Source organism: Bison bison, unplaced genomic scaffold (assembly GCF_000754665.1).
Source record: "Bison bison bison isolate TAMUID 2011002044 unplaced genomic scaffold, Bison_UMD1.0 scf7180017864093, whole genome shotgun sequence".
NCBI classification, from domain to species: Eukaryota; Metazoa; Chordata; class Mammalia; order Artiodactyla; family Bovidae; genus Bison; species Bison bison.
In genome coordinates, this window is record NW_011494665.1 from 3,024,147 (window position 1) to 3,038,988 (window position 14,842).

A 14,842-nucleotide genomic window follows, 5' to 3' on the forward strand; every position below is an offset into this window, starting at 1 on the left:
GCCTACCAGTCTCCTCCATCCATGGGATTTTCCAGGCAAGAGTACTGGAGTGGGGTGCCATTGCCTTCTTCGCACCCCAGTATTCTTGCCTGGAGAATTCCATGGATTGCAGAGTTGGACACAACTGAGTGACTATCACTCACACTCACCTGTGGCAGACAGTAATTGAATAAGTCTTTACTGATAGAATGTTACAAGTGACCACCATCAATTAAAAAAATTGACATGAGAGTTGAAAACCCACTTCCTTGGTGTAGTGATAGGTTTTAATCATGGCTCTCCTATATATTTGTAGGGTCTTCCCAGGTGGCTCAGTGGTAAAGAATCCACCTGCTAATGCAGGAGATGCAGGTTCAATCTGTGGGTCAGGAAGATTCCCTGAAGGAGGAAATGGCAACCCACTCCAATATTCTTGCCTGGAAAATTCCTTGGACAGAGGAGCCTGGCGGGCTGTGGTCCATGGGGTCGCAGAGTCAGACACGACTGAGCATGCGCACACGCTCCTCCTGTGTATTATATGACTTTAGACAGGTATATTTAGCTTTTCTAAGTCTCAATTACTTCATTCATAGGCTGGAGATAATATGGAATTCATAGGAGTGTTTTGAGAGTTAAATGAAGTGTTGTTTCTATGGTTCTTAGCCCATAGTTTTGATATTTAGCCTCACTCAAATGTTACTCACCTTTCTTTGTCCCCAATGCACACCATGTTACTTTGCTTCTTATTGAAGTGCACTTCCCCCCAACTGTTTGCAAATTTGTGTGGTGAATATATCACTTGAAAAAACCATTTATCTGAAAAGAGGCTCTCCTGAGTAGTGTGTATGAAATGTACCTAAGAGATCATGTTTTTCAGAGTAGTGTGAAAAGTTGCAACCATTTAAAACTCCTCTCTCCTACCACCTGTTGTTATTGGTGCCCTCTAATAAAACGGAAATTTTTTCTTGTTTTCTTCTTTTAACTATTATTTAAATATTGTTTTAAGTATAACATTCCTAAAGAAAGCCTACATTTTCTCTACTTTGCCCAAAGAAGAACGGAATATAATAGATAAATTCTGAAGGAGATTGGAAAAACGTGGTTAACGCCTTGTTGTTCAGTTGCTTAGTTGTGTCTGACTCTTTGCAACCCCATGGACTGCACAGCACACCAGGCTTCCCTGTCCTTCACTATCTCCTGGTGTTTGCTCAAATTCATGTCCACTGAGTCGATGATGCTGTCCAGCTATCTCATCCTCTGTCACCCCCTTCTCCTCCTGCCCTCAATCTTTGCCAGCATCAGGGTCTTTTCCAAGGAGTCGGTTCTTCACTTAAAATGGCCAAAGTATTGGAGCTCCAGCTTCAGCATCAGTCCTTCCAGTGAATATTCAGGGTTGATTTCCTTGCTGGTTTGCTCTCTTTGCTGTCCAAGGGACTCTCAAGAGTCTTCTCCAGCACCACAGTCTGAAAGCATCAATTCTTTAGCACTCAACCTTCCTTGTGGTTCAACTCTCACATCCGTACATGACTACTGGAAAAACCATAGCATTAAGTATACAGACCTTTGTCAGCAAACTGATGTCTCTGCTTTTGAATACACTATCTAGATTTGTCATAGCTTTTCTTCCAAGGAGCAAGTGTCTTTTAATTGTGTGGCAGCAGTCATTTTCCCCAATGATTTTGGAGCCCCAAAAGATAAATTCTGTCACTGTTGCCATTTTTCCCCATCTGTTTGCCATGAAGTGATGGGACCAGATGTCATAATCTTAGTTTTTTGAATGTTGAGTTTTAAGCCAGCTGTTTCACTCTCCTCTTTCACCTTCATTAAGAGGCTCTTTAGTTCCTCTTTGCTTTCTGCCATTGGGGTAGTGTCATCTCCATATCTGAGGTTATTGATATTTTTCCCAGCAATCTTGATCACAGCTTGAGATTTGTCCAGCCCAGCATTTCACATGATGTATGTACTCTGCATATAGTTAAATAAGCAGGTGACAATGTACAGCCTTGACATACTTCTTTCCCAGTTTTGAACCAGTCCACTGTTCCATGTCCAGTTCTACCTGTTGCTTCTTGACCTGCATACAGGTTTCTCAGGAGGCAGGTATTCCCATCTCTTCAAGAATTTCCCATTCTATTCCTTTATTTAATTATATATTCCCTAGGTTACTTACTTGCCTGTTTCTATTATGAAAGTTTAGAACAATAGTTCTTAAACTATATGGAGTACCTAATAACCACCAGGAAAACATGATAAAATGTAGATTTCTTGGCTCCTCACCGAGAAATTCCAGTTCATTACTTTGAAATGGGCTTGGGAGGATTTATTTTAAACACATATCTAAAGTAATTCTGATACAGGGTCTAAAATGATACTTAGCAAAACATGGATATAAAGTAAAAGGAAAATGACAAAGTTAAAGTTATTGAGTTCCATCCATGAGTGACATATTGATCTACATTCCCCTTTATAATGATACTTCTCCAAACCATCTGTGATGAAGGACCAACTTTTTGTTTGGTTTTCTAATATAGGTAGCATAGACCAATACTTTTGTAAATATAATGAGATGAATTACTGGAAAAGAGATATCCAAATTCAAGCCCAGTATTTTTTTTGTTAGATTCAACAGGCATAAAATTACTCTGTCAAATTAAAATACAAATTTCTAAATGCTTACTCTGAATTTCTATGCTTATCTTGTTGCAGAGCGGTAATAAACAGTTCATGAACCAGCACCAGTCTGTGGACCACAGTTTGAGTAGCATTGCTCTTCAGAAAGTGAAGATGAGTTTGTATTGAAACTGGCAAGCTAGAAACCTAGTCTACAAATCCCAGGAAGCCTGATTTCTTCATCTATAAAACTGAGACAGTTTTACTACTCTGCCTGTCTTACAGAGATGTTGTCCTCATATAAAACGTAATGTGTGTAAGAGTACATTGCAGACTAAAAAAACGAATGTAAGTTATATTAATCATCAGAAGCATTTATTAAACATATTAATATTGTATAGGGAATTTGTTTGCAACTAGGGAAATAGAGATATGGTAAGGAGCTTACTGTTCAGTTATATCTTTGCCCCATAAGGATGGCAGTATCCTGAACTAATTAAATTCCAGCTTCATAAACATTTTCCTAGACTTGTACAGGTTTTTTCTGAACTCCAGTAGCTTTTTAATATTTTTTAAACATGGAACTTTGGAATGTTTCTTTGTAATACCTGAAATAAGAATTTTTGAAAGTATAACATATTTCTCTAATAGATTGAAAACATTTTGGTGGCAGGCCCTCTTTTGAGTTCAAGTTTCTTTTCCTCTTCTTGTATCTACCCTTTGCTGTTAATCCTGGAACAGATTACCCCTTCTTCTGACTGGCTCCCAGTTTCAGACTTGCTGCCCAACACCATACTCTTTCTCTCCTCTGACTACCTTCTCTTCTGAGTATTTACAGGAGATAGAATTCCTTGAAACCAGACATTTTTGACTGCGTTTTATGAACAGATTAGGTGCAAGAGATAAGAAAATGAGTAATACATAAGGTTCCAGACCCCCTGGGAGCTCACAGTTTTTAAAGGGAAAAGGACGAGTAATTCAGTAATGAGACAGGTACTGACATGTTCAAAAATGGTTTGAGAACAGAGCGGGAGAAAAAACTGCCTAGGGAAACAGGGAAGTTTTCATAGATAGGACAGCCATCTAATTTACCCTCCAGAATGGCACTATTAAAGGTGAAAGAATCACTGTTACCATCAGGAGGGCACACCAGGTGTAAATTGGGACTGTCCCGTGCAACCAAGACATATTGTCACCCTATTAATAAAAGAAATATCTGTGTAGTCTTAAAGTAAGAGTTGGAGGATTTACTAGGGAAAGAAAGTAGCATACAGAAGAGCTCGGAAGAATGAAAGAATATGTAGTTGGGCCTAGCTCATGAAATACTTAAGAGCAGGAGTAGCAGACCACAAGGTTGCAAAGGTAAATTGGGACAAGATGATGTAGGGACCTGTGTGCCAGTGTTGGCGATAATGAGGAGTCTTTGATATTAAATATGGGATAATGAGATTGGATTCTTTTCTTTTTTTTCCTAAAGATCACTTCACTGGCTATATGGAAAATGAAAGGTAGGGGCGAGGGACTTAGGTACTGAGACCATAAGATCTTTTAAAATATTTGCTATAGATTAGGAGAGAAAAGATGATGTTCTGAACTAAGGGATGGCAGGAAAGTTGGAAAGAGTGGAGAGACTCCAGAGATGTTTAGATCTTTTAAAGAGATCTAGATTTGTAGGGGAAAAGGCACTTGGCTTCTAGGACACCATGTTCTCCTGGTTTCCTTCCTACCTCATAGACCACTCCTCAATCTTAGTTGCTAGATATTCTGTTCAATTTATAAATGTTGGAGTACCCCCAAAGCTCAGCCCTGATACCTCCTCTCTTGTTTGCATTCACTTCTTCTTCTTCTCTCTTTTTTTTTTTTTTTTGTTTATTCATTTGGCTGCCCCGGGTCTTAGCTATGGCATGTGAAACCTAGTTCCTTAATCAGGAATTGAACCCTGCCCCCTTGCACTGGGACTGTGGAGTTCTAACCACTGGACCACCAGGGAAGTCCCTGCATTCACTTCTTAAATGAGTTTGTCTACCCCGTGACTTTAAATTCTGTCTGTATGTTTATCACTCCTGAATTTGTGTCTTCAGCCAAACATCTCTTAACTCTAGACTTGTGTCTAATAGGCATTGCAGACTTAACATGGTAGAACTACATCTTTCATTTTTCCTCCAAACATATTGTGTTATTCACCGTTTTCATAAAAAACATGATCATTCATTGTGGAGATAACAGTGTTGGAGTAATGCTTGACTACTTTTTCTCATCCAGTACACCAGCATTTCTGTTGGCTCTTTTTTCAAGATACACCCTTGGTTTGGCCCTTGGATTACCTCTCCTACCTCGTTTCCTGCCACTCTCCTTCTTGGGTATGGCACTTCATCTTTACCTGTTTACTGTCTCTGCCATATGCTAAGCACCATTCTGTCTCAAGCAGCATTCTTGCTTTTTTCTCTACCTGTTATATTCTCTTCCAGATACAGGCAGAGCTCACTTCTCCACTTAATTTAGGATTTAGCACAAATGTTATCTTTTTAGATAGGACTTTAATTCTGCTTTTAAGAATAGTCTCTTCCTCCCATCTGACATTCCATCTCCTTTTCATGCTTAACTTTTTTCAGCGATCTTATCTCTACTTTACCTATTCATGTTGTTAATTTGTTCATTGTTTCTTTTCCCCACTGGATTGAAATCCATGAAGATAGAGACTTTGTTCAGTGTTGTATCCTCAGTGCCTAGAAAAATGCTAATAATAAATGTTGGGCATTTCATAAATATTGTATTTCATGGACTCTAAGATGCTGTTGATATTTGGTTTTAAATTGAAGTGTAGATGATTTACATTCTTGTGATTCTGGTATACAGCAGAGTGATTCAGTTATACATAAAAATGTATTTTTTTCATATTCTATTCCATTATAGTTTATTACAGGATACTGAATATAATTCCCTGTGCTATACAACAGTACCTTCTTTATCTGTTTTATGTATAATAGTTTGTATCTGCTAATCCCAAGCTCCTAGTCTATCCCTCCCTTACCCCCTTTCCCCTTTGTTAACCGTGTTTGTTCTCTGTGTCTGTAAGTCTGTTTCTGTTTTGTAAATAAGTTCACTTGTGTCATACATTAGAATCTACATATAAGTGATATCATATGGTATTTGTGTTTTTCTGTCTGACTTAGTACGAGAAGCTCTAGGTCCATCCACGTTGCTGCACATGTGAAGATGCCATTGATTTTAAGATGTATCAATAGTTTATAAACCAATAAGAAAGAAGAAATACTGTCACTTGTCAAATGCTGTTGGTTATAAGATACACCCTGATACCAGAGGTTAAAATAGAGAAAAAATATGTATATTAGAATCTATGAAAAAATTACTTGTTTGAATGAGTGAAGTAGGAAGGAGTCATCTCACATAACTTCAGAGTTTCTAACTTAATTAAAAAAATGATATCTATTATAAATACAGAATACAAGAGAAAGAATAAGGTTGATAGAGGAAAGGATTCCTCCTCACATTTGTGTAACTTGTGTGGCAGAAGCAAGAAGAATCTTGCAAGAAGGGGGAAGAAACCAGCTATCTAGTCTGAAACCTAGAGTCTATCCTTGAAGTCATCCACATTTTAAAACTCTTATTACTAGGTCACTTTTTCTCTGAGGGTAAACATATCTCCAGATTTCTCAATTACTGTATGATCCTTGAATTAATCCTCGAATTGCTTGTATTTTTTACTACTGTGTACATACTAGATGCTTCAGAACAGTTTGATTTGAAGAGAATCTTCACTTGATCCCTTCATTGAGATGGAGGTTTTCATTTCATCAACTTTTTTTCTGTGTTGTTGGATTGTCTCATTTGGAGATATTTAACTTATTATCTGGGCTTCTCTGGTGGCTCAGACCTGAAGCATCCACCTGCAGTGTGGGCGATCTGAGTTTGATCCCTGGGTTGGGAAGATCCCCTGGAGGTGAGCATGGCAACCCACTCCAGTATTCTTGCCTGGAGAATCCCCATGGACAGAGGAGCCTGGCAGGCTACAGTCCATGGGGTCGCAAAGAGACAGACACGACTGAGTGATTCAGCAGAGCAACACATCTGCAGGTGAACAGGTCTTGGTAGACCTGTGGCTGATGTCTCCCAGTGGTAGAAAGCAAACCAGGATTTGCGCTCTTTTAAAATGTAAGAACAGATGATAGTTTCTGCACTTTTTGTTTATAATTTTCATAAGGATTTGTTTACTAGGACTGCCACATTCTGAACGCCATAGCATTCTGTTGTCTGAGCTCTCCCTAAATCGCTCTTTTCTTCCTTTTTACCACTCCACTTTTGAACCTGAATAGATGAATATAGTAGACTTGATGACTAGTCTTTACGTATTTTATTAATATGCAACTAGTTTTATTAAGTGTGTACGGTTGAAAAGGGAATCTTTGTTCTAAGAAAGAACACAAAGACAAGGCAAGGTAGCAAAGGCAAGCCAGAGCTATGTATATATTTTTAAGTTCTATTTCTAAAAAGTTAGAAAGCAGATAAATGCCGGGCTGGATGAAGCACAAGCTGGAATCAAGATTGCTGGGAGAAATATCAATAACCTCACATATGCAGATGATACCACCATTATGGCAGAAAGCGAAGAGGAAGTGAAGAGCCTCTTGATGAAAGTTAAAGAGGAGAATGAAAAAGCTGGCTTAAAACTCAGCATTCAAAAAACTGAGATCATGGCATCTGGCCCCATCACTTCATGGCAAATAGATGGGGAAACAATGGAAATAGTGACAAACTTTATTTTCTTGGGCTCCAAAATCACTGTGGGTGGTGTCTGCAGCCATGAAATTAAAACATGCTTGCTCCTTGGAAGAAAAGCTTTGACCAACATAGACAGCATATTAAAAAGCAGAAACATTGCTTTGCCAACAAAGGTCCCTCTAGTCAAAGCTATGGTTTTTCCAGTAGTCATTTATGGATGTGAGAGTTGGACCATAAGGAAGGTTGAGTGCTGAAGAATTGATGCTTTTGAACTGTGGTGTTAGAGAAGACTCTTGAGAATTCCTTGGACTGCAAGGAGATCAAACCATTCAATTCTAAAGGAAATCAGTCCTGAATATTCATTGGAAGGACAGTACTGAAGCTGAAGCTCCAATACTTTGGCCACCTGATGTGAAGAACTGACTTATTGAAAAAGACCCTGATGCTGGGAAAGATTGAAGGCAGGAGGAGAAGAGGACAACAGAGGATGAGATGGTTGGATGGCATCACCAACTCAATGGACATGGGTTTGAGCAAGCTTCGGGAGTTGGTGATGGATAGGGAGGCCTGGCATGTTGCAGTCCATGGAGTCACAAAGAGTCGGACATGACTGAGCAACTGAACTGAACTGAACTGATAAAACATACTGTTTTCTTTTTTAAATATACAAGCAAGAAGTGAGGAGTCCAAATTTCTCATCTGATGTGTCTGTCTTTTTTTCAGCTGGGTCAGGTGTTAGTTGCACGTGGGATCTTTTGTTTGGCACATGGACTTTCTAGTTGCAGTGGGTGAGCTTCAGTAATTGTGGCACCAGGGCTTTCTAGTTGTGGTGCGTGGGCTCAGTAGTTGTGACACATGGGCTCAGTTGCTCTCCTGCATATGGGGGTCTTAGGTCCCAGACCAGGGATCAAACCCACGTCCCCCTACATTGCAAGGTGGATTCTTAACCCCTGGACCACCAGGAAAGTCCTGTAACTACTATCTTGAGTCAACAATGTTTTGCCATATTTGCTTTATTGATACGTAACATGCATATTTTTGCTGAATCATTTCAAAGTAAGTTTTAGACTTTACCTCTAAATATTGGGTTGGTCAAAAAGTTTTTATGGATATTTCTGTAAGATGTAGGAAGAACCTGAACGAACATTTTGGCCCACCTAATACTGAAGATTGCAGTGTTAGAATAATGCCCCTTCCCCCAAGGTGTCCATATCCTCATCCCCAGAATGATTGAATATATTCAGTTTCTTGGCAAAGTGGAGTTAAGACAGCAGATGGAATTAATGTTGTTAATAAGCTCACCTTAAAATATGGATATTATTCTGGATTATCCAGGTGGGCCCAGTGTAATCACAAAGGTTCTTAAAAATGGAAAATTTTAGGCAAAAGAAAGTCAGAATTATGGCAACATGAGGATTGGGCCCAACATTGATGGCTTTGAAGATGGGGAAGTGGCCATGAGCCAAGAAAAGCCAGGTGGTCAGCTAGAAAAGGCAAGAAAATAGATACTGCTCTAGAAATTCCAGGAGGAATGTAAGAAGCCTTGCTGATGACCTGAATTTGGTCCAGTGAGGCCCATTTTAGACTTTTGACTTCCAGACTGTAGGATAATAAATTTGTACTGTTCAGGGACTTCCTGGGGATCCAGTAATTGAGAATCTGCCTTGCTGTGCAGGGGATGCAGGTTCCATCCCTGGTCTGGTAACTAAGATCCCACATGTCACGGAGCAGCTGAGCCCATGCACCACAACTACTGAGCCTGCATGCCGTAACTAGAGAGTCTGTACACCATAATGAAGGATCTGGCATGAGACAGCGAAGATCCCGTGTACTGCAACTAAGACCCAACACAGCCAGACAAGTAAATAAATATTAAAAAAAAATAAACTTGTACTGTTTAAGTCACTTAGTTTGTGGTAATTTACTGTAACAGCCATAGAAAACATATTAATATAGTTGCTTCTCCAAACAAGGACAATTTTCTGTTCAACCATAGTACCATTATCACACCTAACAAGATTAATAATAATTCCCTAATACTATCTAAAGCCCAGTCTACTTGGAGTTTCCCCAGTTGTTCCTCAGAATATCTTTTGTAGATTTTCTTTTTAAACCAAGCTCTAATCAAATATCATACCTTGTATTTGGTATGTCTTTGCTGCTGCTGCTAAGTCGCTTCAGTTGTGTCCGACTCTATGCGACCCCATAGATGGCAGCCCACCAGGCTCTCCTGCCCCTAGGATTCTCCAGGCAAGAACACTGGAGTGGGTTGCCATTTCCTTCTACAATGCATGAAAGTGAAAAGTGAAAGGGAACTTGCTCAGTCGTGTCCAACTCTTCGTGACCCCATGGACTGTAGCCCACCAGGCTCCTCCGTCCATGGGATTTTCCAGGCAAGAGTGCTGGAGTGGGGTGCCATTGCCTTCTCGTGTCTCTTAATCTAGAATGGTTTGCAGCCCTCTCCTCCACCACATTTTTAATGTCAGCTTTTGAAGAAACCAGACTAGCTGATTTGCAACATGTTCTACATTGTAGATTTGTCAGATCGTTTCTGTATGGTATCATATAGCTTGTTCTCTGATTCTCTGTATGTCCTGTAAACTGGACTTCAATGTAAAGTTTATATGTTTTTGGAAAAATACTTCATGGGAGATGCTGTATCTTCATACTGCATCACATTAAGAGGCACATAATACCTGATTCACTGTTTACACTGCCAATTTAGATGCATGGGTTAAGGTGACAGCAGGATCTCTCTGTTGGTAAAGCTGTGTTTTTCTCTTTGCAGTTAGTAGTCTTTGGTCTTGTTTTGTTTATTGTAAGCTGGGAAGCCTTTCTGCTCTGAGCCTAGTTATTATGAAAATAAATTTAAAATTTTCAGACCATCATTTTTGACTCCGGAATATGGCATACCATGTTACTAAAACTGTTTGCACTTCCATTACAAAACACCACCTAGTGATGCTGGGTAGAATAAACTTTTTTTTTTTTTTTTAAACACGTAACCTGAACTGAAAGAAGTAAGGAAAATTCTCAGGGACCCCAAAAATAAAAGGGAACTAAAAATGAGCAGTGTGCATGTGACTTAATGCTGTGGCAATTCTGGGGGGCTTTTCTAGTTTCAGTAACCAAAAGACTTGCTTTTTTTTTTGCAGCCGCGCTGTGCGGCATGCAGAATCTTAGTTCCCCAACCAGGGATTGAGCCCAGGCCCCCTACAGTGGAAGCGTGGAGTCCGAACCATTGGACCACTAGGGAAGTCCCTAAAAGACTTGGTTTTAATGCTCACGAGGAGTCCAAGAGACAACATTTTAGGCCTGTACGGAACAGAAATAGAGGTGAGAATCCCCTATGAAAGCCAGGATCCTTAAAGGCACATGTTCAGGGAAGGGAGGTGACCATAACAAATTCCATCCCCTAGTTCAAGGAAACAAAAATTTTCTATCTCAACCTAGGCTTTGACTAGAGGTGGGTGGAAATCTCCCCTGAAAATTTAAGTATGAACCAAACTCATATGAGTTTAAATTATTTTTGTCTGAGATCGCTAAGCTGAGAAATAAGTACAAAAAATTATTCAAAACACTTTATATATCCTTGCAGTAGCTGGCAGAAGCACATGAAAACGGCTCTAGAGGAACAGGTCCACAATCCAAACCATACAGGATTCTTACAGATAAAGTCCTAGTGAAGACAGGCTGCTCTTAAAAAATAACAAAAAGCACAAGGAAACAATTCATTTACTATGAACAAAAGTCACAGATACAACAGGCAGCAGCAGGAACTGAAAACATCAGATAATAGAGCCATTGACTATATAAAATAAATATATTTAAACTATTAAATACAGAGATTTGAGAAGAAAAGAAAAAATACTTTGGAAGAGACAGATTTGGAAAAAAAGAACTAACTAGAATATCTTAAGAAGTGAAGATAGTGGTCTTCTATTCAGCAGGTAGTTATATTATCTAGTACATATTATGGGCCAGGCACTGAATAAAATAGAAAGAAAAAACTATTCCATGGAGCTTATATTTTAGTGGATGGGAAACAGACCAAAATATATAAGCCTAATATGCCAGGTAGTCATAATTACCAAGAAGAAGAATAAAACTTTTTAAGGGGTTACAGAATAATGACGAAAGGTGATAATTGTTTTTGTTGTTGTTTTCCCTAGTAGATGTATTAGGGAAAATCTTTCTGAGATATGAAGCAAATAAGGGAGCAAGCCACATGGCTAACAGGAGAGAACAGGGAGACTAAACAGACTGGAAAGGGAGCAGCGGGAGGGTATTGGAAGATGTAAAGTCAAAAGATAGTGGGCCAAATTATGTAGGGCCTTAGAGACTATGATAAAGACTTGCAGTGCTCTTCTGGTTACTATTGCTGTATATATAACAAATTAGTTACCCTAAACTTAGTAACCTAAGACAGCTGTTTTTTGTGCTTTTGGATTTTGTGGGTCAGGAATTCATTCAAATTTGGCCCAGCCCTGATGGTTTGTTTCTGCTTTACAGTGTCTGGGGCTGCAGCTGGAAAGCTGCCGAAGTGGGGAAGAGGTATTAGTTGGGGTCTGGAATCATCTGAAGGCTCATTGACTTACATGTCTGGTGCCTGGGCTAAGATGACTTGAAGAGTAGACCTGCCAACTGAAGTGTCTACATGTGACCTCTCCCTGAGGCTTTGCTTCTTCACACCATGACAGCCTCTGGGAAGGTGTACTTCTCAGAAAGCAGTTCAGGTTTCCAGACTTCAGTGTTCCAGAGAATAAGACAAAACCTGCATTGCTTTTTGACCCAGTGGCAGAAGTCACTCAGCATCACTTTTGCTATATTCTACAGATTGAAACAGTCATGAACCCACCTAGATTCAAAAGAAGGGAACATAGATCCCCATCACCACCACCTCTTGATGTGAGGACTTTGAAAGAATTTGGGGAGACAGTGTTTGTAAACCACCACAGATGCCATTAAAGCATTTTGAGCCAAGATATGATACCACTTAAATTTTAGAGCGAGCCCTCTGATTTCTCTATGGAACATAGACTGAGAAGGGCAGAAGCAGAGTTTAAAAAATTGCAATAGTCTGAGCAGGAGATGACAATAGCTTGGACTACCCACTGCAGTACTCTTGCCTGGAAAATCCCATAGACGGAGGAGCCTGGTAGGCTGCCGTCTATAGGGTCGCACAGAGTCGGACACGACTGAAGTGACTTAGCAGCAGCAGCAGAATAATAACATGAAAGTGGTGATAAGGGGTTGAATTTGAAATATATCTAAAAAGGAGTGCTGACAGAATCTACAGAAGGAAGGCATGTAGGGTGTGAGAGGAATGAAGAATGACTGCATGGAGTTTGATGTGAGCAGTTGGTTAAATGGTGGTGTCCTTTACTGAGGAGGAAAGCACTAGGGGAAGAGAAAGTTTTTATCCCAGGAGTTCATGAATTCAGTTTTGGACATAAGTTCATAAAATGCCTGTTAGACACCCAAATGAAGATATCATTTAGACAGTTGAATATATATAAAAAAATTTTTAGAGGAGGGATAAGGTCTAGGAATATAAATTTGAGAATTAGCATATGGATGCTTTTTTAAGCTATAGGAGTATATGAGATTATGTGGAATATATAAGATTATGTAGGGTAGGGAGTGAGTGCAGATAGAGAAAAGGTACACAATTGAACCCAAGCGCATGCATACAGTTAGAATTAGGAGTATGAGTAGATACTAGTCAAGGAGAGTAAGAATAAATGATCATGAAGACAAACAGATGTGGAATTCCCGGCCAATCAGTGGTTAGAATTCCAGGCTTTGACTGCTGTGGCATGAGTTCAGTCCCTGATTGGGGAACTGAGATCCCTCAAGGCCGAAAAAGAAAAAGACATATAGATGGCAACAGGTATGTGAAAAGGTGTTCAGCATCACTAACCATCAGGGAAATAACAAAACCACAGTGAGATATTATCTCATACTTGTTATAATGGCTGTTATCAAAAAGACAAGAAGTTAGTATTGGTGAGGATGGGAAATGGGAATCCTGTGTACTGTTGGTGGTAAATTGGTGCAGTCATTTTGAAAAACAGTATGGAGGTTCCTAAAAAAAAAAAAAAAATTGAAACTAGAGCTACCATATCATCCAGCAGTTCCACTTCTGGGTATTTATCTAAAGGAAACAAAAATACTAACTTGAAAAGATAATGCACCCTCATGTTTTTTGCAGTATTATTTCCAATAGTGAAGACATGGAAGCAACCTGAGTGTCCATCAGTGGATGAATAGGTAAACAAAATGCTGTGTGTGTGTACATGCACACACACAAAATGGAATTATTAGCCGTGAAAAGAAATCTTGCCATTTGTGACAACATGGATGGACCTTGCGGGCATTATGCTCAGTGAAGTAAGTCAGAGAGAAAAAGATAAATGCTGTATAATCTCACTAATATGTTGAATCTAAACAAAACAAAAACACCAACTCTTGGGTGCAGAGGACAGATTGGTGGTTGCCCCGTGGGGTGGGAGGAGTGAGACAAAAAATGAGGGGAGGGGATCAAAAGCTACAAACTTCCAATTATAAAATAAGTCATGGAGATGTGACATATAGCATGGTGACTGTAGTTAATAATACTTTTTCTAAAAATTGAAGTATAATTGATTCATAACGCTGTTTCAGATGTAATGCAGAGTAATTCAGATTATTTTCCATTATAGTTTATTATATGATATTGAATATAATTCCTGTACTACACAGTAAATCCTTGTTGCTTACCTACTTTATGTATAACAGAACTATGTATATAGTTTTCAGACAAAATAAGCTTTGAGGCTATAATTAGAAGAAGTTTTAAGAAACATTGTATTTACTTACTTCACTTCACTGGATCTTTGTTGCTACAGGAGGGCTTTCTCTGGTCGCTGTGAGCTTGGGCTGCCCTGTAGTTGCAATGTGAGGGCTTCTCACTGCGGTGACTTCTCTTGTTGTGGAGCACAGGCTCTAGAGTGCCTGGGTGCATTAGTTGTGGTGTGTGGGCTCAGTATTTGCAGCTTGCAGGCTCCAGAGCTGGGACTCGGTAGTTGTGGCATACAGGATTAGTTGCCCCAAGGCATGTGGAGTATCCCTAGACCAGGGATCGAACCCATGTCCCCTGCATTGGCAGATGGATTCTTTACCGCTGAAGGACCAGGGAAGTCATCCTGGAAGTCCTAGTGGAACTTTTATGATACAAATAAATATAAATTGTAAAAGAGAAGATTGATAAAGGAAATTTTAAAAGACTGAAAAAGTCTTTATTTCATCTTTGTTTTTAAAAGAACTTTTTGCAGGTATGGTGTTTTAGATTGTCAGATACTTTCTCTTTCAGTATTTTAAAGATGTTGCTGTGTTCTCTTTTGCATTGTTTCCATCAAGAAATCTGATGTTATCCTTGTCTTTACACGTAAACATATCTTTTCCTTCTCTCACTTTGGCTGCTTTCAAGATTTTGTAGTAGTTCTTTTTGTTTTTTTTGGGGGGGGGGGGG

General features: G+C 39.4%; 1 protein-coding gene across 5 annotated transcripts in view; it reads left to right on the forward strand.

The window, feature by feature from the left end:
- The window catches only part of GATAD2B (GATA zinc finger domain containing 2B), a 55,798-nt gene that overhangs the window by 17,206 nt on the left and 23,750 nt on the right, over positions 1 to 14,842 (forward strand). For 2 of the 5 annotated variants that reach the window (XM_010838391.1, XM_010838395.1), the window contains exon 1: positions 2,071 to 2,937. The exons of 1 other annotated variant lie outside the window; for it this stretch is intronic. In XM_010838391.1, the coding sequence (XP_010836693.1) occupies positions 2,900 to 2,937 (38 nt within the window). In that variant the 5' untranslated portion in view covers positions 2,071 to 2,899. Of the gene's footprint in view, positions 1 to 2,069; positions 2,938 to 13,693; positions 13,723 to 14,842 lie in introns of those variants that run through there. 2 more of the 5 variants (XM_010838392.1, XM_010838393.1) reach the window with 2 other exon arrangements.